This window comes from Oncorhynchus mykiss, chromosome 25 (assembly GCF_057628025.1).
Source record: "Oncorhynchus mykiss isolate SJ-2025 chromosome 25, ASM5762802v1, whole genome shotgun sequence".
NCBI lineage: Eukaryota > Metazoa > Chordata > Actinopteri > Salmoniformes > Salmonidae > Oncorhynchus > Oncorhynchus mykiss.
Window position 1 is genome coordinate 51,377,452 of NC_143046.1, and position 24,290 is coordinate 51,401,741.

A 24,290-nucleotide genomic window follows, 5' to 3' on the forward strand; every position below is an offset into this window, starting at 1 on the left:
CTGAGGTTTAAATGCGGTTCTCAGTCATTGTGCTATTAGAAGCTATTTTTAATGGCTCTACTTTACTTTATAATTCTGCAGAGTTTGTTCCAATATATTTCCAAATCACAGGAGGTTGGTAGCACCTTAATTGCGGAAGACTGGCTCGTGGTAATGGCTGGGGCAGAATAAGTGGAATGGTTTCAAACACATGGTTTCTATGTGTTTGATGCCATTCCATTCACTCCGTCCTCCCCTTCGCAGCCTCCACTTTTCCAAATCCAATCATTGTTCCAGTTCCAAAACAATTCCAATCACATATATGATCTGTTACAGGGAAAGGGACAATAACTGTTGTTTCCAATTTGGTAACAGCAGGTAGATAAATAAAGGTTAAATATATATATATATATATATTTAAATAAATAAATAAAACCTATGCGGAACCCATGTGAAGAATGAATATAAGATGGTGTGCATCCTACCCATTTTTAGACATTTAGCCACCAATTACTGCATCATGTCTCTTATGATGAATTGTTCTGTCTCTTAGTGATCACTGAAAGACAAGGCAAATCTTAATTTGCAAATCTTGGTAGCATTAATGGTAAGCTACAAGAAAACCTAGGATTGAATCTTCTTTCATTTCTACTATCCCTGACAAAACTAATGCTATAGCTGAGCACAGTAAGTACGTTAATAAATAGCCTTAAGGATGATCAAAACGTATCTATTTTTTCCTTCTAAGGCAACTCTGTAATTTCCATAGCTTTCTTTAACTTTGGGTTTGGAGAAGTGGCACTCTGGGAAATGTGTAGTGTGACCCACTGGAGACCCACCCAGTCCTCCCGTGTCGAGACATATTATGCTTTATCATGTATGCCACATCTGGTGGGTTGATCTCAAGGACTCAGTATCGAAGAACGGATTTTCCTCTGTCCATGTTGAGGTGATATACTGTAAATCAGTTTGGAACACTTAGGTATATTATTATTTGAATATTGGCTAATCTCACAAGAGATTCGTGCTAGTCATGGTGCTAGTCAGGGAGGGAGTTGTAAAAATGGAACTCAAAAGGTTAAGCAATGACTATAACTATTGACGATAGAGAAAGTTAACATCCTTCCACATGGAGGGGAAAAATCATTCCATGGCAGTGTGAGTTGTATTTGAGGTGTACTCCCACAAATGGACCATGTTTATCTCTTCGGAGATCATGCCAGGATAAATTGTACAAAAATAGAAATAGCTGTTATAAACAAATCATTTTAGTTCATTCCGTGTCCTGAAGTCAGCCATAAATCTGTTTCTCAGCTACTTAAGTGATATTAGCTTAATGGTCTGTACTGTACATGTAATGACTCCATTTTATACAAGAATAAGCCTTGGTTTATGGCAAATGACACCTACTGGCACCCTACCGGTTTTGCATAGGGCCCTCCATTGTTTGTTTTATCAGATTCTGTACCTAACCCATCATTTTCATAACATTCAGAAGTTGTTGAGAGCTGGAGGATCTACAATGAGTAATTTTGAAAGCAACAGAACCATTCCTGAGGCAATGAGATCCACATGGGTCCTGAATTGTCAAACGTGTTTCATGTCCACTTCTCATCTCTAGCTCTAGCTCATTGGTGTTTCTGCACAGCAGAATCTACAGTATTGAATCAACACTGATAGTTTTAAATTTAACTCTGGGCCAATGTGTATATGGGTCCACGCATTGCAGTGTTAAATTAACACTGCGCTTGGTGCTAACACTGTTACACTATGTGAGTGTTAGGCAATAACACCTCATATAGTACTTTTAACCGTTATGACAAGGTTGCTCAATGTTGGGTTAAGGGCGTTACAATATTATTTACAATTCTTTATTGTCACATGTTCTTATATCAGAATTTACAAAGAACTGTCAACGGACATGCTCAAACTTGAATCTTTTACCTCTTTGTGTGGATTTCCCGGAAGACGACACTTTGTTACTCATTGCTGCCTTTCACAGTTTGGAAAGTGCATTACACATTTGTTCACAAAAAAAGGGAAATGGGAAATGGGGAAAAAAGGAAATTGCACTGCCATCTAATCCTATATATACAGTGCCTTGCGAAAGTATTCGGCCCCCTTGAACTTTGCGACCTTTTGTCACATTTCAGGCTTCAAACATAAAGATATAAAACTGTATTTTTTTGTGAAGAATCAATAACAAGTGGGACACAATCATGAAGTGGAACGACATTTATTGGATATTTCAAACTTTTTTAACAAATCAAAAACTGAAAAATTGGGCGTGCAAAATTATTCAGCCCCTTTACTTTCAGTGCAGCAAACTCTCTCCAGAAGTTCAGTGAGGATCTCTGATCCAATGTTGACCTAAATGACTAATGATGATAAATACAATCCACCTGTGTGTAATCAAGTTTCCGTATAAATGCACCTGCACTGTGATAGTCTCAGAGGTCCGTTAAAAGCGCAGAGAGCATCATGAAGAACAAGGAACACACCAGGCAGGTCTGAGATACTGTTGTGGAGAAGTTTAAAGCCGGATTTGGATACAAAAAGATTTCCCAAGCTTTAAACATCCCAAGGAGCACTGTGCAAGAGATAATATTGAAATGGAAGGAGAATCAGACCACTGCAAATCTACCAAGACCTGGCCGTCCCTCTAAACGTTCAGCTCATACAAGGAGAAGACTGATCAGAGATGCAGCCAAGAGGCCCATGATCACTCTGGATGAACTGCAGAGATCTACAGCTGAGGTGGGAGACTCCTTCCATAGGACAACAATCAGTCGTATATTGCACAAATCTGGCCTTTATGGAAGAGTGGCAAGAAGAAAGCCATTTCTTAAAGATATCCAAAAAAGTGTTGTTTAAAGTTTGCCACAAGCCACCTGGGAGACACAACAAACATGTGGAAGAAGGTGCTCTGGTCAGATGAAACCAAAATTGAACTTTTTGGCAACAATGCAAAACGTTATGTTTGGCGTAAAAGCAACACAGCTCATCACCCTGAACACACCCTATCCCCACAGTCAAACATGGTGGTGGCAGCATCATGGTTTGGGTCTGCTTTTCTTCATTAGGGACAGGGAAGATGGTTAAAATTGATGGGAAGATGGATGGAGCCAAATACAGGACCATTCTGGAAGAAAACCTGATGGAGTCTGCAAAAGACCTGAGACTGGGATGGAGATTTGTCTTCCAACAAGACAATGATCCAAAACATAAAGCAAAATCTACAATGGAATGGTTCAAAAATAAACATATCCAGGTGTTAGAATGGCCAAGTCAAAGTCCAGACCTGAATCCAATCGAGAATCTGTGGAAAGAACTGAAAACTGCTGTTCACAAATGCTCTCCATCCAACCTCACTGAGCTCGAGCTGTTTTGCAAGGAGGAATGGGAAAAAATGTCAGTCTCTCGATGTGCAAAACTGATAGAGACATACCCCAAGCGACTTACAGCTGTAATCGCAGCAAAAGGTGGCGCTACAAAGTATTAACTTAAGGGGGCTGAATAATTTTGCACGCCCAATTTTTCAGTTTTTTATTTGTTAAAAAAGTTTGAAATATCCAATAAATGTCTTTCCACTTCATGATTGTGTCCCACTTGTTGTTGATTCTTCACAAAAAGAAAAAGTTGCAGCGTACTGCAGCACAGCTTGCATGGCCAACCATTGGAACCATTAATGCTAGTTAGTGCTAGTTTGACCACCAGAAGGCATCTTTGAGAAGCACTTGATAGCCTTCAATAGTGGCTGTACTAGAGAATTTAACATATTTTTTGTAAGAACATAGTATATGGGACTGATTTTAAGAAATTTTGCTTAATGAATTTGATTAATATTATGGTGTTTCTATTCCAAGAAAAATGGAGTGGAAAGATGGAATGGAAAATATGGCGCTGTACAAAGTGTCAGTCCGGTGCGCTCGGTGCCAACTCCCCGTACTTGCCGTGCGAAAATGAGCATCCAGCCAGGATGAGTTGTGCCGGCTCAGCGCTCCTGGTCTCCAGTACGCCTCCTCGGTTCAGCAGTAGGTTACAGTACTAAGAGCACAACATTTCCACACACTAATTGTATAATTGTAGTCTAACCAATACCCAAAAGGAGATTCAGTGAATATAAAAATCTCATTGATTTATCAAGACCAGTCCCCATGCTTGTCTCAGTGCGCAAATAGTGACCACAGTGGGTAGGCAATTGCTTAAAATCCTATTGCGCCTAACTTTGCTATGATCTTTAAATAAATAAGACCTACACAACTTTTAACAGCACATTACTCAACACTAGTGAGATTACATATGGGTCTCCCGGTGGAGGCCAGCACTGGTATCGAACCTGTCGCAAAGCAATTTTGCACTGCGATGCAGTGTCTTCGGGAGGGCTATTTAGATACTGTACATGGTGTCCAGGTCAGGATAACCAAAACATTTCTTTATTAAAGGGTATCAGAAATAATGTTGGTTCTTATTTATTTTGATACAAAGCCATGAATGAGTGAGTCACTCAGCTTTATGTAGGTGCCGGGCTATATGACTGTGCCATCAACTAATAATATATAATGATATTTTGGAGATTATTTATTTATTTATTTTGAATGAAAGTGAGCGATTGTAAACTGAATAAAGGCCAAAATAATATTTGTGAAGGCCAAAACATTTATTTCTGTTTTTAGAGGGAGAGAAACGCTGGGCCAATTGCACGCCGCCCAAAAGGACTCCCAATCACGGTCGGATGTGATTAATAATAATAATAATACTTTTTGTTCTATTATTTGTTTTGTCTTTTCTGGTAGATGAAACTGAAATTGCAACCAATCACGGCCGGTTGTGACACAGCCAACCTAACTAAGAAATACATTGGACGATAGAATTCTCCCCATACCCTCATTGTTTACAAGTCTCTTGTCCAGCTCTTGTCCAACAGTTGAATTCGGAAGTTTACTTACACCTTAGCCAAATATATTTAAACTCAGTTTTTCAAAATTCCTGACATTTAAACCTAATACAGGTTCACTCTCTTAGGTCAGTTAGGATCACCAATTTATTTTAAGAATGTGAAATAATATTCTAAATAATATTTATTTCAGCTTTTATTTCTTTTATCACATTCCCAGTGGGTCAAACATTTACATACTGTCACGCCCTGACCTTAGAGAGCTCTTTTATTTCTCTATTTGGTTAGGTCCGGGTGTGATTTGGGTGGGCATTCTAGTTGTTCTATTTCTTTGTTGGCCAGGTATGGTTCCCAATCAGAGGCAGCTATCTATCGTTGTCTCTGATTGGGGATCATACTTAGGCAGCCTTTTTCCACCTTTAGTATGTGGGATCTTGTGATTTTGTTAGTTGCTGTATAGCCTTTAGAACTTTACGTTCGTTTTGTATTTTGTTGGGTTTATGTGTTCGTTTTAAAGTAAAGTAAGATGTTCGCCTACAACGCTGCACCTTGGTCTCATTCCATCAACGAACGGAAAAGAAGATCCCACCTCCACTGGACCAAGCAGCGTGCCCGGGAGGAGATGGCATCCTGGTCTATAGAGGAGGTTGAGGTGATAATAGCCTGGACTTGGGAGGAAGTATTGGAGAGATATGAAAGCCTGCAAGGGAAGCAGAGAAGGAGCATCAACGATGACTCCGGGGGTTGCAACCACGACACAAGTATGGGAGAGGGGCACACGGGGTGGTTGGCGGAGCCAGGTTTCAGACCAGAGCCAACTCCCCACACTTTCTTTAAGGAGAATATGACCATTCAGGCACCATGTTATGTGGTGATACGCACTGTCTCCAGTGCGCATTCACAGCCCGGTGCGCTCGGTGCCAACTCCCCGTACTTGCCGTGCGAAAATGAGCATCCAGCCAGGATGAGTTGTGCCGGCTCAGCGCTCCTGGTCTCCAGTACGCCTCCTCGGTTCAGGATATCATGCGCCGGCTCTACGCACCGTGTCGCCAGTGAGCCTTCACAGCCCAGTGCGTTCTGTGCCAGCGCCCCGCACTCGCCAGGATAAAGTGAGCATTCAGCCAGGATGGGTTGTGCCAGCTCTACGCTCCAGACCTCCAGTGCGCCTCCACTGTCCAGTATATCCTGTGCCAGCTCCATGCACCTGGCCTCCAGTGCGTGTCTCCAGCCTGATACGTCCTGTGCCCGCTCCACGCACGAAGCATCCAGGGATGATCTATGGCCCGGAGCCTCCAGTGATGATCCATGGCCCGAAGCCTCCAGTGATGATCCATGGACCGAAGCCTCCAGTGATGATCCATGGCCCGGAGCCTGCAGTGATGATCCATGGCCTGGAGCCTCCAGTAATGATCCATGGCCCGAAGCCTCCAGTGATGATCCATGGCCCAAAGCCTCCAGTGATGATCCATGGTCCAAAGCCTCCAGTGATGATCCAAGGTCCAGAGTCTCCAGCAACGGTCTGCAGTCCAGAGCCTCCAGTGACGGTCTGCAGTCCAGAGCCTTCAACGACGGTCGACAGTCCAGAGCCTCCAGTGACGGTCTGCAGTCCAGGGCCTCCAGCGACGGTCTGCGGTCCAGAGCCTCCAGCGACGGTCTTCGGTCCAGAGCCTTCAGCGACGGTCTGCAGCCTAGAGCCTCCAACGATGGGCGGCAGTCCAGAGCCTCCTGCGATTGTTCCCAGTCCGGAGTCCCCGGCGACGATCTACGGTCTGGAGTCCCCGGCGACGATCTACGGTCCGGAGCCTCCGGGGATGATCCACGGTCCGGAGCCTCCTTCGACGATCCGCGGTCCAGAGCATCCGGCGCCGATCCACGGTCCGGTTCCTCCGTCGACGATCCACGGTCTGGTTCCTCCAGCGACGATCTACGGTCCAGAGGCCCCGGCGACGATCTACGGTCCGGAGCCTCCGGCGACGATCCACGGTCCAGAGCCTCCGGCAACGATCCATGGTCCTGTTCCACGGAAGCAGAGGCATCAGCTAAGGTCAGGGCGCTGTCACGCTGTAGTTTACAGGTTTACAGATGATAGCCCTATTTGGTAAAAGACCAAGTCCATATTATGTTAAGAACAGCTCAAATATGCAAAGAGAAACAACAGTCTATAATTACTTTAAGACATGAAGGTCAGTCAATCCAGAAAATGTCAAGAACTTTGAAAGTATCCTCAAGTGCAGTTGCAAAAACCATCAAGTGCTATGATGAAACTGGCTCTCGTGAGGACCGCTACAGGAAAGGAAGACCCTGAGTTACCTCTGCTGCAGAGGATAGGTTCATTGGAGTTACCAGCCTCAGAAATTGCAGGCCAAATAAATGCTTCACAGTATTCAAGTAACAGACACATCTCAACATCAACTGTTTAGAGGAGACTGCGTGAATTAGGTCATTGTGGTCGAATAGCTGCAGGGAAACCACTACTAAAGGACACCAATAAGAGGAAGAGACTTGCTTAGGCCAAGAAACACGAGCAATTACCATTGGACCGGTGGAAATCTGTCCTTTGGTCTGATGAGTCCACATTTGAGATATTTGGTTCCAACCGCCGTGTCTTTGTGAGACCCAGAGTTGGTGAACGGATGATCTCTGCATGTGTGGTTCCCACCGTGAAGCATAGAGAAGGTGTGATGGTGCTTTGCTGGTGACACTGTCAGTGATTTATTTAGAATTCAAGGCACACTTAACCAGCTTGGCTACCACAGCATTCTGCAGCGATACGCCATCCCATCTGGTTTGCATTTAGTGGGACTATCAATTGTTTTGCAACAGGACAATGACACTAACACACCTACAGGCTGTGTAAGGGCTATTTGACCAAGAAGGCGAGTGATGGAGTACTGCATCAGATGACCTGGCCTCCACAATCACCTGACCTCAACCCAATTGAGATGGTTTGGGATGAGTTTGACCGCAGAGTGAATGCAAAGCATCCAACAAGTGCTCAGCATATGTGGGAATTCCTTCAAGACGTTTGGAAAAGTATTTACAGGTGAAGCTGGTTGAGAGAATGCCAAGAGTGTGCAAAACTTTCATCAAGGCAATGGGTGGCTACGATGAAGAACCAAACATCAAAGATATATTTTGTTTAACACTTGTTTTTGGTTACTACATGATTCCATATGTGTAGAATTTTCTACTAATGTAGAAAACAGTAAAACACTTTTGACTGGTACTGTATATAAAGTTTGGACACACCTACTCATTTAAGGGTTTCTCTTTATTTGTATTATTTTCTACATTGCAGAATAATAGTGACGACATCAAAACTATGAAATACCACATATGGAATAATGTTGTAACCAAAAATGTGTTAAACAAATCAAAATATGTTCTGTATATATATGGTTTTGATGGGAATGTTTTACAGTGCCTTGCAAAAGTATTCATCCCCCTTGGCGTTTTTCCTATTTTGTTGCATTACATCCTGTAATTTAAATTGATTTTTATTTGAATTTCATGTAATGGCATACAAGAAATTGTCCAAATTGTTGAAGTGAAATGAAAAAAATAACTTGTTTCAAAGAAAATTGAAAATTCCGCAAAAAATTGGTCCGTGCAAATTGGTCCATGCTATGAAGCCTCTAAATAAGATCTGATGCAACCAATTACCTTCAGAAGTCACATAATTAGTTAAATAAAGTCCACCTGTGTGCAATCTAAGTGCCACATGATCTCAATATATATACACACCTGTTCTGAAAGGCCCCAGAATCTGCTACACCACAAGGGGCACCACCAAGCAAGCCGGCATTATGCTATCAGGATAACCATGTCTGCTTGACTGCTAAACCGCAGCTAGATTTTAACCTTAATCTCAGACTGAGCCTCATCTGGAGTTTGACATCACTGATTACAAGGCAAACACTGTCTGAGTTACTGTACCCTGAGAAACTTTCAAATGTAGCAACACACATAATTAGACATTTTGATCACACCCATTACCACAGTAGAAAGACTGTAGAGCTATAAAAGGTTTTTAAAACCCAAATGTATACTAGCAGTGTACAAAAGGGAGGGGGGAGTCTCTGACAAATTTATGGGCTTTCCTCTGACACCGCCTATTATATAGGTCCTGGATGGCAGGAAGCTTGGCCCCAGTGATGTACTGGGCTGTTCGCACTACCCTCTGTAGTGCCTTATGCACAGATGCCGAGCAGTTGCCACACCAGGCGGTGATGCAACTGTCAGGATGCTCTCGATGTTACAGCTGTAGAACCTTTTGAGGATCTGGGGACCCATGACACATTGTTTCAGTCTTCTGAGGGGAAAAGGTTTCGTCGTGCCCTCTTCACGACTGTCTTAGTGTGTTTGGACCATGATAGTTCGTTGATAATGTGGATACCAAGGAACTTGAAACTCTCGACCCGCTCCACTACAGCGCCATCGATGTTGATGGGGGCCTGTTCGGCCCACCTTTTCCTGTAGTCCACGATCAGCTCCTTTGTCTTGCTCACATTGAGTGAGAGGTTGTTGTCCTGGCACCACACTGCCAGTTCTCCGACCACCTCCCTATAGGCCGTCTCATCGTTGCCGGTGATCAGCCTACCACTGTTGTGTCGTCAGCAAACTTAATGATGGTGTTGGAGTCGTGCCTGGCCGTGCAGTCATGAGTGAACAGGGAGTACAGTCGTGGGAGAACAGGGAATACAGGAGCGGACTAAGTACACACCCCTGAGGGGCCCCAGTGTTAAGGATCAGCGTGGCAGACATGTTGTTGCCTACTCTTATCACCTGGAGGCGGCCCGTCAGAAAGTCCAGCATCCAGTTGCAGAGGGAGGTGTTTAGTCCCAGTGTTCTTAGCTTAGTGATGAGCTTCGTGGGCACTATGGTTGAACGCTGAGCTGTAGTCAATGAACAGTATTCTCACATTGGTGTTCCTTTTGTCCAGGTGAGAAAGGGCAGTGTGGAGTGCGTTTGAGATTGCGTCATCTGTGGATCTGTTCGGGCGGTATAAAAATTGGAGTGGGTCTAGGGTGTCCGGGAGGATGCTGTTGATGTGAGCCATGACCAGCCTTTCAAAGCACTTCATGGCTACCGATATGAGTGCCACGGGGCAGTAATCATTTAGGCAGGTTACATTGACTTCCTTGGGCACAGGGAATATGGTGGTCTGCTTGAAACATGTAAGTATTACAGACTCGGTCAGGGAGAGGTTGAAAATGTCAGTGAAGACACTTGACAGTTGGACCGCGCATGCTTTCAGTACATGTCCTAGTAATCCGTCTGGCCCAGCGGCTTTGTGAATGTTGACAGGTTTAAAGGTTATGTTCACATCGGCTACCGAGAGCGTTATCACACAGTCATCCAGAACAGCTGGTGCTCTCGTGCATGCTTCAGTGTTGCTTGCCACGAAGCGAGCATATAAGGCATTTGGCTCATCTGGTAGGCTTGCGTCGCTGGGCAGCTCGCGTCTGCCTTTCCCTTAGTAGTCCGTAATAGTTTTCAAGCCCTGCCACATCCGACGAGTGTCAGAGCCGGTGTCGTAGGTTTCAATCTTTATCCTGTATTGACGCTTTGCTTGTCTGATGGTTCGTCTGAGGGCATAGTCTGAGGGATTAGTCTCCTGCTCCTTGACAGCGTTAGATCTATCTTTTAGCTCGATGCGGATGTTGCCTGTAATCCATGGCTTCTGGTTGGAATTTGTACGTACAGTTACTTGGGGACGACGTCATCGATACACTTATTGATGAAGCCGATGACTGAGGCGGTGTATTCCTCAATGCCATTGGATGAATCCCGGAACATATTCCAGTCTTTGCTAGCAAAACAGTCCTGTAGTGTAGCATCTGCGTAATCTGACCACTTTCGTATTGAGAGAGTCACTGGTACTCTGGTGCTTGTAAGCAAGAATCAGGTCAGATTATGGTCAGATTTCACAAATGGAGGGCGGGGGAGAGCTTGAATGCATCTCTGTGTGTGGAGTAAAGGTGATCTAGGATTTATTTTTCCCTGGTTGCACATGTGACATGCTGGTAAAAATTTTATAAAACTGATTTTAGTTTTCCTGCAATAAAGTCCCAGGCCACTAGGAGCACCACTTCTGGATGAGCATTTTCTTCTTTGCTTATGGTTGTTATAGACAACTTATAGAGTTGGTTGAGAGCGGTCTTAGTGCCAGTTTCATTTTGTGGTGGTAAATAGACGGCTACGAATAATACAGATGAGAACTCTCTTGGTAGATAATGTGGTCTACAGCTTATCATAAGGTACTGTACATCAGGCAAGCAATACCTCAAGACTTCTTTAACATTAGATATCGCGCACCAGCTCTTATTGTCAAAAAGACACACACCCCCACCCCATGTGTAGGGTTAAGTGCCTTGCACATTGACAGTTTTTTCACCTAGTCGACTCTGGGATTCAAACTAAGGCTACCTGCCACTCTACAGTCGTGGCCAAAAGTTTTGAGAATGACACAAATATTAATTTTCACAAAGTCTGCTGCCTCCGTGTCTTTAGATATTTTTGTCAGATGTTACTATGGAATACTGAATTATCATTACAAGCATTTCATATGGGTCAAAGGCTTTTATTGACAATTACATGAAGTTGATGCAAAGAGTCAATATTTGCAGTATTGACCCTTCTTTTTCAAGACCTCTGCAATCCGCCCTGGCATGCTGTCAATTAACTTCTGGGACACATCCTGACTGATGGCAGCCCATTCTTGCATAATCCATGCTTGGAGTTTGTCAGAATTTGTGGGCTTTTGTTTGTCCACCCGCCTCTTGAGGATTGACAACAAGTTCTCAATGAGATTAAGGTCTGGTGAGTTTCCTGGCCATGGACCCAAAATATTGATGTTTTGTTCCCCGAGCCACTTAGTTATCACTTTTGTCTTATGACAAGGTGCTCCATCAAGCTGGAAAAGGTATTATTCATCACCAAACTGTTCCCGGATGGTTGGGAGAAGTTGCTCTCGGAGGATGTGTTGGGACCATTCTTTATTCATGGCTGTGATCTTAGGCAAAATTGTGAGTGAGCCACTCCCTTGGCTGAGAAGCAAACCCATACATGAATGGTCTCAGGATGCTTTACTGTTGGCATGACACAGGACTGATGGTAGCGCTCACCTTGTTTTCTATGGACAAGCTTTTTTCCAGATGCCCCAAACAATTGGAAAGGGGATTCATCAGAGAAAGTGACTTTACCCCAGTCCTCAGCAGTCCAATCCCTGTACCTTTTGCAGAATATCAGTATGTCCCTAATGTTTTTCCTTGAGAGAAGTGGCTTCTTTGCTGCCCTTGACACAAGGCCATCCTCCAAAAGTCTTCGCCTCACTGTGCGTGCAGATGCACTCACACCTGTCTGCTGCCATTCCTGAGCAAGCTCTGTACTGGTGGTGCCCCGATACCGCAGCTGAATCAACTTTAGGAGATGGTCCTGGTGCTTGCTGGACTTTCTTGGGCGCCCTGAAGCCTTCTTCACAACAATTGAACCGCTCTCCTTGAAGTTCTGGATGATCTGATAAATGTTTGATTTAGGTGCAATCTTACTGGCAGCAATATCCGTGCCTGTGAAGACCTTTTTTGTGCAAAGCAATGATGACGGCACGTGTTTCCTTGCAGGTAACCATGGTTGACAGATTAAGAACAATGATTCCAAGCACCACCCTCCTTTTGAAGCTTCCAATCTGTTATTTGAACTCAATCAGCATGACAGAGTGATCTCCAGCCTTGTCCTTGTCAACACTCACACCTGTAATAATCACTGACATGATGTCAGCTGATCCTTTTGTGGCAGGGCTGAAATGCAGTGGAAATGTTTTTTAGGGATTCAGTTCACTTGCATGGCAAAGAGGGACTTTGCAATTAATTCCAATTCATCTGATCACTCTTCATAACATTCTGGAGTATATGCAAATCGCCATCATACAAACTGAGGCAGTAGACTTTGTGAAAATTCATATTTGTGTCATTCTCAAAACTTTTGGCCACGACTGTACTATGTAAACACATCGCCGCAACTGCATTGCCCGCAACCGGAGGGCTCTCCAGAGGGTGGTGCACTCAGCCCAACGCATCACCGGCTGCCCTCCAAGACATTTACAGCTAAAAGCTAAAAGCTGATTGGCAGTATACAGACCCGAAAAAAAATGAATAATATTAGATTGAAAAAGATGGAAAGCAAGTCTCTAGTTATTTCGGTTAGAAGCCAGTTTAGAAAAGTAGTATGGCTTGGGCGGAGGGAGCATTGATGGTGTAGGGCAGGGCAAAAGTCCGTCTAGACAGGCTAGGAGCTTTTCTTCAGAGCTCTGTGACTTCTGCAGTACCTCGTAGGTTGCTAGTCCTCCACTGCTGAAAGTGTAGCACTTGCCTGGGTGATGCCCTTGCAGCTGTAAAAGTGCAGAAAGCCCACCACACATCTGTAGTGGACTGGAACAGTCCCCACAATGACCCTCCTCTGTCATTTCTGCGCACTCATCCTTACAGCAACCAGCAGGTGACACAAAAAGCCAATGTTTTCTGAAGGTGCATTTCAAATCCAAACATTCGCCATCTAGCGATAGCTAGCTAGCTACAGTAACTAGCCAAGTCAAGCAGTCATCCTATCATAGTCCTTAAAACCTCTTAAGACCACCATATTTGTGTAATCAAAGATAATTTGCTTGTTGAGTCGGTTTCAAATCTCTCTTGTACTTGCACACACTAAACACACAGACTTGCACATAGCTGGTGTAATAATGAGATGCTAACTGTGTTGGTAGTGTCTTAACTTTTATTGTTTAGGATGAGTTGGTCTTGATATCAGTCTTGGGTCTTGGAGTCTTCTTTCTCCACATTTAAACCAGTTTAGGTCTTGTCACAATCTCGGTACACATGGTTAGACTGTAAACTCTCCTTCCAGACCCATATCAAACATCTCCAATCCAAAGTTAAATCTAGAATTGGCTTCCTATTTCGCAACAAAGCATCCTTCACTCATGCTGCCAAACATACCCTTGTAAAACTGACCACCCTACCAATCCTCGACTTCGGCGATGTCATTTACAAAATAGCCTCCAAAACCCTACTCAACAAATTGGATGCAGTCTATCACAGTGCAATCCGTTTTGTCACCAAAGCCCCATTGTCATGTACTGTCATGTTGTGTCTTGTCTCTGTCCTTTCCCTTCACCCTGTCTCCCTCTGCTGGTCGTTGTTAGGTTACCTTTTCTCCCCCTCTTTCCCCCAGCTGTTCCTTGTCTCCTCCTAACCACCTCGTCATCCCTTTTCTCACCTGTTCCCTTTTTCCCTCTGATTAGGTCCCTATATCTCTCTCTGTTTCTGCTCCTGTCTTTGTCGGATTCTTGTTTGTTGTGTTTCATGCCTGAACCAGACTGTCGTCATGTTTGCTGTAACCTTGTCTTGTCCTGTCGGAATCTGCCGGTCCGTCTGAGCCTACCTATGTTTGGTAATTAAAGAAGCTCTGTTTAAGTTAATTCGCTTTTGGGTCCTCATTCACGCACCGTAACAGAAGAATCCGACCAAGAATGGACCCAGCGACTTCGGATCCTCTCCACTCAGCCGTCGGGATCCAGGGAGCGATGCTAGGCAGACACGAGCAGGAAGTGTCTGCTGCTCGACATGCCGTTGAGACCCTGGCCACCCAAGTCTCCAACCTCACAGAACAGGTTCACCATCTCCGCCTCGATCCACCGGCCACTTCCAGGGCTTTCGAATCTCCGGAGCCCAGAATCAATAACCCGCCGTGTTACTCTGGGGAGCCCACTGAATGCCGCTCGTTCCTCACCCAGTGTGATATTGTGTTTTCTCTCCAGCCCAACACTTACTCCAGGAGCACTGCTCGTGTCGCCTACGTCATATCTCTCCTTATTGGACGGGCTCGTGAGTGGGGCACGGCAATCTGGGAGGCAAGGGCTGAGTGTACTAACCAGTATCAGGACTTTAAGGAGGAGATGATACGGGTTTTTGATCGATCTGTTTTTGGGGAGGAGGCTTCCAGGGCCCTGTCTTCCCTATGTCAAGGTAATCGATCCATAACAGACTACTCTATTGAGTTTCGCACTCTTGCTGCCTCCAGTGGCTGGAACGAGCCGGCTTTGCTCGCTCGTTTTCTGGAGGGTCTCCGCGCAGAGGTAAAGGATGAGATTCTCTCCCGGGAGGTTCCTTCCAGCGTGGATTCCTTGATTGAACTCGCTATTCGCATTGAGCGACGGGTTGATCTTCGTCACCGAGCTCGTGGAAAGGAGCTCGCGTTCTCCGTTGCCCCCCTCTCCGCATCACTACCATCTTCCTCTGCCGGCTCGGGTGCTGAGCCCATGCAGCTGGGAGGTATCCGCATCTCGACTAAGGAGAGGGAACGGAGAATCACCAACCGCCTCTGTCTCTATTGCGGTTCCGCTGGTCATTTTGTCACTTCATGTCCAGTAAAAGGCCAGAGCTCTTCAGTAAGCGGAGGGCTACTGGTGAGCGCTACTACTCCTGTCTCTCCTTCAAGATCCTGCACTACCTTGTCGGTCCATCTACGCTGGACCGGTTCGTCAGCTTCCTGCAGTGCCTTAATAGACTCTGGGGCGGAGGGCTGTTTTATGGACGAGACCTGGGCTCGGGAACATGACATTCCTCTCAGACAGTTAAAGGAGCCCACGGCCTTGTTCGCCCTGGATGGTAGTCCTCTCCCCAGGATTCAGCGTGAGACGCTACCTTTAACCCTCACTGTTTCTGGTAATCATAGTGAAACCATTTCTTTTTTAATTTTTCGTTCACCTTTTACACCTGTTGTTTTGGGCCATCCCTGGCTAGTTTGTCATAATCCTTCCATTAATTGGTCTAGTAATTCTATCCTCTCCTGGAACGTCTCTTGTCATGTGAAATGTTTAATGTCTGCTATCCCTCCTGTTTCCTCTGTCTCTTCTTCACAGGAGGAGCCTGGTGATTTGACAGGGGTGCCGGAGGAATATCACGATCTGCGCACGGTGTTCAGTCGGTCCAGGGCCACCTCTCTTCCTCTCCTCCGGTCGTATGATTGTAGTATTGATCTCCTTCCGGGAACCACCCCCCCCCCCCCGGGGTAGACTATACTCTCTGTCGGCTCCCGAACGTAAGGCTCTCGAAGATTATTTGTCTGTAGCTCTTGACGCCGGTACCATAGTCCCCTCCTCCTCTCCCGCCGGAGCGGGGGTTTTTTTTGTCAAGAAGAAGGACGGGTCTCTGCGCCCCTGCATAGATTATCGAGGGCTGAATGACATAACAGTGAAGAATCGTTATCCGCTTCCTCTTATGTCTTCAGCCTTCGAGATCCTGCAGGGAGCCAGGTTTTTCACTAAGTTGGACCTTCGTAACGCTTACCATCTCGTGCGCATCAGGGAGGGGGACGAGTGGAAGACGGCGTTTAACACTCCGTTAGGGCACTTTGAATACCGGGTTCTTCCTTTCGGCCTCGCTAACGCTCCAGCTGTCTTTCAGGCATTAGTCAATGATGTCCTGAGAGACATGCTGAACATCTTTGTTTTCGTTTACCTTGACGATATCCTGATTTTTTCACCGTCACTCCAGATTCATCTTCAGCACGTTCGACGTGTCCTCCAGCGCCTTTTAGAGAATTGTCTTTTTGTGAAGGCTGAGAAGTGCACTTTTCATGCCTCCTCCGTCACATTTCTCGGTTCTGTTATTTCCGCTGAAGGCATTAAGATGGATCCCGCTAAGGTCCAAGCTGTCATTGATTGGCCCGTCCCTAAGTCACGCGTCGAGCTGCAGCGCTTTCTCGGCTTCGCGAACTTCTATCGTCGTTTCATCCGTAATTTCGGTCAGGTGGCAGCTCCTCTCACAGCCCTTACTTCTGTCAAGACGTGCTTTAAGTGGTCCGTTTCCGCCCAGGGAGCTTTTGATCTCCTCAAGAATCGTTTTACATCCGCTCCTATCCTTGTTACACCTGACGTCTCTAGACAGTTCGTTGTCGAGGTTGACGCGTCAGAGGTGGGCGTGGGAGCCATTCTTTCTCAGCGCTCCCTCTCTGACGACAAGGTCCACCCATGCGCGTATTTTTCTCATCGCCTGTCGCCGTCGGAACGTAACTATGATGTGGGTAACCGCGAACTGCTCGCCATCCGGTTAGCCCTAGGCGAATGGCGACAGTGGTTGGAGGGGGCGACCGTTCCTTTTGTCGTTTGGACTGACCATAGGAACCTTGAGTACATCCGTTCTGCCAAACGACTTAATGCGCGTCAGGCGCGTTGGGCGCTGTTTTTCGCTCGTTTCGAGTTCGTGATTTCTTATCGTCCGGGCTCTAAGAACACAAAGCCTGATGCTTTGTCTCGTCTCTTCAGTTCTTCAGTAGCCTCCACTGACCCCGAGGGGATTCTCCCTGAGGGGCGTGTTGTCGGGTTGACTGTCTGGGGAATTGAGAGGCAGGTAAAGCAAGCGCTCACTCACACTCCGTCGCCGCGCGCTTGTCCTAGGAACCTTCTTTTCGTTCCCGTTCCTACTCGTCTGGCCGTTCTTCAGTGGGCTCACTCTGCCAAGTTAGCCGGCCACCCTGGCGTTCGGGGTACGCTTGCTTCCGTTCGCCAGCGTTTTTGGTGGCCCACCCGGGAGCATGACACGCGTCGTTTCGTGGCTGCTTGTTCGGTCTGCGCGCAGACTAAGTCCGGTAACTCTCCTCCTGCCGGCCGTCTCAGGCCGCTTCCTATTCCCTCTCGACCGTGGTCTCACATCGCCTTAGATTTTGTCACCGGACTGCCTTCGTCAGCGGGGAAGACTGTTATTCTTACGGTTGTCGATAGGTTCTCTAAGGCGGCTCATTTCATTCCCCTTGCTAAGCTTCCTTCTGCTAAAGAGACGGCACAAATCATCATCGAGAATGTTTTTCAGAATTCATGGCCTTCCGTCAGACGTCGTTTCGGACAGAGGTCCGCAATTCACGTCTCAATTTTGGAGGGAGTTTTGCCGTTTGATTGGGGCTTCCGTCAGTCTCTCTTCCGGCTTTCACCCCCAGTCTAACGGTCAAGCAGAACGGGCCAATCAGACTATTGGTCGCATCTTACGCAGTCTTTCTTTTCGCAACCCTGCGTCTTGGTCAGAACAGCTCCCCTGGGCAGAATACGCCCACAACTCGCTTCCTTCGTCTGCGACCGGGCTATCTCCTTTTCAGAGTAGCCTCGGGTACCAGCCTCCGCTGTTCTCATCTCAGTTCGCCGAGTCCAGCGTCCCCTCCGCTCAGGCTTTTGTCCAACGTTGCGAGCGCACCTGGAAGAGGGTCAGGTCTGCACTTTGCCGTTATAGGACGCAGACTGTGAGGGCTGCTAATAAGCGTAGAACTAAGAGTCCTAGATATTGTCGCGGTCAGAGAGTTTGGCTCTCCACTCAGAACCTTCCCCTTAAGACGGCTTCTCGCAAGTTGACCCCGCGGTTCATTGGTCCGTTCCGTATTTCTCGGGTCATTAATCCTGTCGCAGTTCGACTTCTTCTTCCGCGATACCTTCGTCGCGTCCACCCGGTCTTCCATGTCTCCTGCATCAAGCCCGTCCTTCGCGCCCCCGCTCGTCTTCCCCCCCCCCCCCCATCCTTGTCGAGGGCGCACCCATCTACAGGGTCCGTAGAATTTTGGACATGCGTCCTCGGGGCCGTGGTCACCAGTACCTCGTAGATTGGGAGGGGTACGGTCCTGAGGAGAGGAGTTGGGTTCCCTCTCGGGACGTGCTGGACCGTGCGCTGATCGAGGATTTCCTCCGTTGCCGCCAGGTTTCCTCCTCGAGTGCGCCAGGAGGCGCTCGGTGAGTGGGGGGGTACTGTCATGTACTGTCATGTTGTGTCTTGTCTCTGTCCTTTCCCTTCACCCTGTCTCCCTCTGCTGGTCGTTGTTAGGTTACCTTTTCTCCCCCTCTTTCCCCCAGCTGTTCCTTGTCTCCTCCTAACCACCTCGTCATCCCTTTTCTCACCTGTTCCCTTTTTCCCTCTGATTAGGTCCCTATATCTCTCTCTGTTTCTGCTCCTGTCTTTGTCGGATTCTTGTTTGTTGTGTTTCATGCCTGAACCAGACTGTCGTCATGTTTGCTGTAACCTTGTCTTGTCCTGTCGGAATCTGCCGGTCCGTCTGAGCCTACATATGTTTGGTAATTAAAGAAGCTCTGTTTAAGTTAATTCGCTTTTGGGTCCTCATTCACGCACCGTAACACCCATATACTACCCACCATTGCGACCTGTACGCTCTCGTTGGCTGGCCCTCGCTTCATACTCGTCCCCAAACCCACTGGCTCCATGTCATCTACAAGACATATCTATCTACAAGAGATAAAGTCCTCCCTTATCTCAGCTCGCTGGTCACCATTGCATCTCCCACCTGTAGCACACGCTCCTGCAGGTATATCTCTCTAGTCACCCCCAAAACCAATTCTTTCTTTGGCCGCCTCTCCTTCCAGTTCTCTGCTGCCAATGACTGGAACGAACTCCAAAAATCTCTGAAACTGGAAACACTTATCTCCCTCACTAGCTTTAAGCACCAATTGTCAGAGCAGCTCACAGATTACTGCACCTGTACATAGCCCACCTATAATTTAGCCCAAACAACTACCTCTTTCCCTACTGTATTTTATTTATTTATTTATTTTGCTCCTTTGCACCCCATTATTTTTATTTCTACTTTGCACATTCTCCCATTGCAAATCTACCATTCCAGTGTTTTACTTGCTATATTGTATTTACTTTGCCACCATGGCCTTTTTGCCTTTACCTCCCTTATCTCACCTCATTTGCTCACATCGTATATAGACTTGTTTATACTGTATTATTGACTGTATGTTTGTTTTACTCCATGTGTAACTCTGTGTCGTTGTATGTGTCGAACTGCTTTGCTTTATCTTGGCCAGGTCGCAATTGTAAATGAGAACTTGTTCTCAACTTGCCTACCTGGTTAAATAAAGGTGAAATAAAAATAAATAAATAAACATTGGGACTTGATCTGGGTTAGGTCTAACATACAGTATGGTTGTTGGTTTGTGTAAGGTCTAACCTCCCTATCAGACTTGCAGTGATCATCAGCAACTTAGATACCAGTGACCACTTATTTGCAATGGAAGGAGACATGAGGAGACACATAGAGTTGATGTATGTTTCACTGATGCGACTGTGTGAGAGCCAATCGATGGAGGGTAGCTTTCACTAGCATGCTTTGACATTGGCTAACAGCCAACTGCCGTCATGCATGCTGTTTGAAGAATACACCCACTAGGCAGATGATCCCTGATCTTCTCGGAAAGTGTGAATCCGGTGTAAAAAGTTGCAAAAACACACAGCAGGAGATGTGTTTAGAGAGCAGGAGATGCATTTAGAACAGTAAAAGTGGAGGTAGCCTTGACTTTTCATTGTGAAAAATATTTATGACATTATAATTTCCAACAACTTCCCCTATGCCAAAGTCAACATCCTTGTGCAATACACAATACAATAGTTGCTTTTGAGCTGTTCCATTATATCCTCATAGAATCCCATTACTGTGGAAGAAGCATTTACAGTCTACTCAGCAGTCAGGCATTGAGTGTGTCATTGTGTGAGTAATAGGGCTATGTTGTTTTTATAGTATATTGAAAGTATTGCTAAGACGGTCTCACCCAAAGATGACCATTTGTCAGATAACTTTAGCATTGTGGTTTCCGTATAGTGGTTGTTCAAAAGAAACAATCAAGACACACTGTACTAAGAACAGTTTTCCAATGCCTCAATTTGTGGCCACGTGAGACACGAAACATGCAGACAACTCTAGAGCTCTACAAAAGCCACCTTCTTTGCAACTGTTCAAAATATCTTGCACAAATGAAGAGCTTGGTCAAACCAAAACCCCTAAACAAACAGATCCCGAAGCTGACCACTGTTATCGTGCAAACCCGTTTGAATGAATCAACCATTATAAGTATACTTTTTTTCTTGATCAATTTTAAGTTGACCTTCTTTCCATGAATGGCCAGTAGCAGATTCAGTTGCAGACAACTTGTTTGCACATTCTTAGATACATTTTTCTGTCTTTTCAGATATTCAAACACTTGGTTTGTTCTTCAGAGAAATCAATGTGTCAATCAAACATCTATGAATGGTTAAAAATCCTTACAATTTTCACAGGTACACAGTACGAAAGGGTCCGAAGAATAACTCATGAAAGTCTTATACAACAAATTAACACATTTCGGTAAGACTTGCTATACACTGTCATGACAACCCATAAGTAGTTATAACATCCTTATAATACAGTACTATGAAGCATTATAAGACCGATGTCCAGAATGCATCATAACCCTACTTTGGTGAGCTGACCGCCTGCCTTGGCTGCTATGATGTTGAACCCAAAAGCTCCACCCTTGCAAGAGTTTCACATAACATGGTGAATGATAATGTTCACGACCTTGGACAGTGCATCGATGCACTTCCTGAAAAGTAACCACCCGGTGCGACATCGGGAGGAGACCAATGGTGGCAATGAGTGGGAAACAGCACAGTCAGTGTTTTCTCTGATCAGGTGTCAAACTTGTTTGTATAAATACCTGACGTTGTACTGTAAATAAATAAACATTTCGCCAGGCATAGTTATACTTTTGACTCATCTGTCCATGATCATTCAGTTGCTTCCAGGTGCTTTTTGGCAAGCTTTAGTCAAGTTTTGGATGAGATTATGGAATGGTATCCATTTAGGGATGTTTGTCTTTGAGACCCTGGAATTTCGCTACCAATCAGTCACATGGTAGTGTGATGGTTTGGGAATGCTTTACTGCCTCAGGTCCTAGACGACTTGCCTCAACAGAAGGAACCGTGAATTCTGCTCTGAATCAGAGAATTCTAGATGAGAATGTCAGGCCATCCGTCTGTGAGCTGAAGCTGAAGCGTAACTGGTTCATGCTGCAACACCGTGATCCAAAATACATAATCAAGTCTACATGAAAATGGTTAAAAAGCAACTAATTTGAAGTATTTGAATGGCCTTGTCAAATTCCAGACCTAATCCCAATTAAGATGTTGTGGCAGGATTTGAAATGAGCAGTTCATGATTGAGAACCCACAATTGTAAGAGTGGGCCAAAATTCCTCCACAGCGTTGTGAGAGACTGATCAACACCTACAGGAAGCATTTTGGTTGCAGTCATTGCAGTTAAAGGTAGCACAACCAGTTATTGAGTGTAAGGGGGCAATTATTTTTTCGCACAACCAGTTATTGAGTGTAAGGGGGCAATTATTTTTTCACACAGGGGAATTGGGTATTTTTCACGGCACTGTATATAGATGGGGCATGTTGCATAACGCACCTTAGTCTCATAATGCATCATAACGATGTATTGTAAAGATTTCATAACTACTTATGAGACGTTATGACAGCAACTGTTATAATGTGCTATAAGTGTATCCTACATGTGCGTTATATTCGTGTGCCTCGTAGAAAGTGTGAGGTTTTCAACACCACAAGAAGTGTCAACTCCCACACAGCCTCCAATGGTGAGCCACCAAGTCCTACAAACCACATAGGGTCCAGCCTCTTTCTTAGTACTGTACACTGTCATACACTATATTTGGTGGTTTCATATGACAGTGGATCTGTGTAAAGTATGAAAGATATGTGAATAGTGTGGGCAAGGTTTATTTTATAGCACCCATAATTTGAGACAGACATGGCTGGTCTCAAATACAACAGCACTTCTCTCTCGATGACTCATTATGGTGCAATGCATAGTCTCAAAAAATCAAATCAAATCAACGTGGGGTGAACAGGAGCGGTGACAGTGTCTCGACTAAACTTCCTGTCTGTCCCATCACATACATTTTGAGCTACACGAAATGGAGAAGTATATCCATTTGAATCATTAGTGTTTATATAGCAAAGTCAAATAAATTATGGTAAACATAAATGGTACCATATGAATGATACTTCATGGTCCTTTTTGTACAATTGAGGCAAAAAAAAAAATGTAATTATGAGTTTAATGGAACTGACCCATACTTTTTGGGTAAAGTTATCCTTCTAGTACAGAGTTTCGGTTTGTTTCATATTAACTCAAGTAAATAGAATTGCACATGGGTTTAACATCATAGTTAATTCTGCATTGTCTAATATGGCACTCCAGTCTGCTATGGCATTGGCTTTCACACTGACAGCTGCATGCTGGTGTTCTCTCACACTTTGACAGGTTTGTCAAGTTTTGTGAAATTGCAGAAATTATCCCATGCAGACAGCTAAACCTGCAATTTTCATAGGCTTTCTGTCTTTGATTATTTATTATCCTTAAATACAGGTCTCCACCACCAACACTTATGTGCTGAAAAACCCATTAAGATGGCTTTATTTAACTTTGATACCCTTAAATTATTTCACAATAAGCATTCATTTCTGCCTCCCTTTCCGTCATTAAGACTGTCTTCTATTTGATTGGGAATTCTTGAAGACAATCCACAGGAGAGTAGAATTCAAAAACATAATGGTAATTGTTTTACAAGATCATGATTTGGAAGTACTATTTAATATGGAAAGTGAATTCTTGATTAAATATGGAAGCAACTTCAGCAGAACTGTTCGTTGGGCGCTTAATGAATTGGGTTTCCATGTCCGTGCAGGCACACACAAGCCTAAGATCACCATGCGCAATGCCAAGCGTCAGGGTGGTGTAAACCCATTGGACTCTGGAGCGGTGGAAGAGCATTATCTGGAGTGTTGAATCATGCTTCACCATCTGGCAGTCTGACGGACGAATCTGAGTTTGGCAGATGCCAGGAGAATGCTACCTGCCAGAAATCGGAAATATTAAGCTACAGCCTTCAATGACATTCAAGATTATTCTGTGTTTCCAACTTTGTGGCAACAATTTGGGGAAGGCCCTTTCCTGTTTCAGCATAACATTGCCTCCATGCACAAAGTGAGGTCCATACAGAAATGGTTTGTTGAGATCGGTGTGGAAGAACTTGACTGGCCTGCACAGAGTTCTGACCTCAACCTCATCGAACCCCTTTGGGATGAATTGGAACGCTGACTGTGAGTCAGGGCTCACTAATGCTATTGTGGCGGAATGGAAGTAAGTTCCCACAGCAATGTTCCAACATCTAGTGGAAAGCCTTCCCAGAAGAGTGGAGGCTATTATAGCAGCAAAGGGGGGGATCAACTCCATATTAATACCCATGATTTTGGAATAAGATGTTCGACGAGCATGTGTCCACATACTTATGGCCATGTAGTGTATCTATAAATGTCATTTCAAACTCAAGTTTTTCTTCTGGTAGCAGTAACAAAGGATTTGGTGACAATATAAATAGTAGCATAACCATATAAGTAAAATCACTATTTCAATAAGAATAACACGTTCAACATAACAATCTAATGGTTCAAGAGCTCACATCTTCTAGTTATTAAATAATACATTACGTTTAAATTAATTACCAATTAAAACACAATGT

At 45.1% G+C, this 24,290-nt stretch overlaps 1 protein-coding gene across 1 annotated transcript; it reads left to right on the forward strand.

Annotated features, from left to right (window-relative positions):
- The first annotated feature begins 6,147 nt into the window (after positions 1-6,147).
- LOC149972034 (uncharacterized) lies at positions 6,148-23,557 on the forward strand. The gene is made up of 3 exons (XM_090219294.1): positions 6,148-6,920; positions 22,288-22,343; positions 23,457-23,557. The coding sequence occupies exons 1-3, from the start codon at positions 6,148-6,150 to the stop codon at positions 23,555-23,557; spliced, it is 930 nt and encodes a 309-aa protein (XP_090075420.1).
- Positions 23,558-24,290: the final 733 nt, after the last annotated feature.

Bases quoted from the DNA above. Each gene is read 5' to 3' on its own strand.
- LOC149972034 (XM_090219294.1), top strand. From the start codon at position 6,148: ATGATCTATGGCCCGGAGCCTCCAGTGATGATCCATGGCCCGAAGCCT. The intron at 6,921-22,287 runs GTCAGGGCGCTG...TGTGCCTCGTAG, and splicing joins AAGCAGAGGCATCAGCTAAG to AAAGTGTGAGGTTTTCAACA. The intron at 22,344-23,456 runs GTGAGCCACCAA...ATGTCCGTGCAG, and splicing joins CTCCCACACAGCCTCCAATG to GCACACACAAGCCTAAGATC.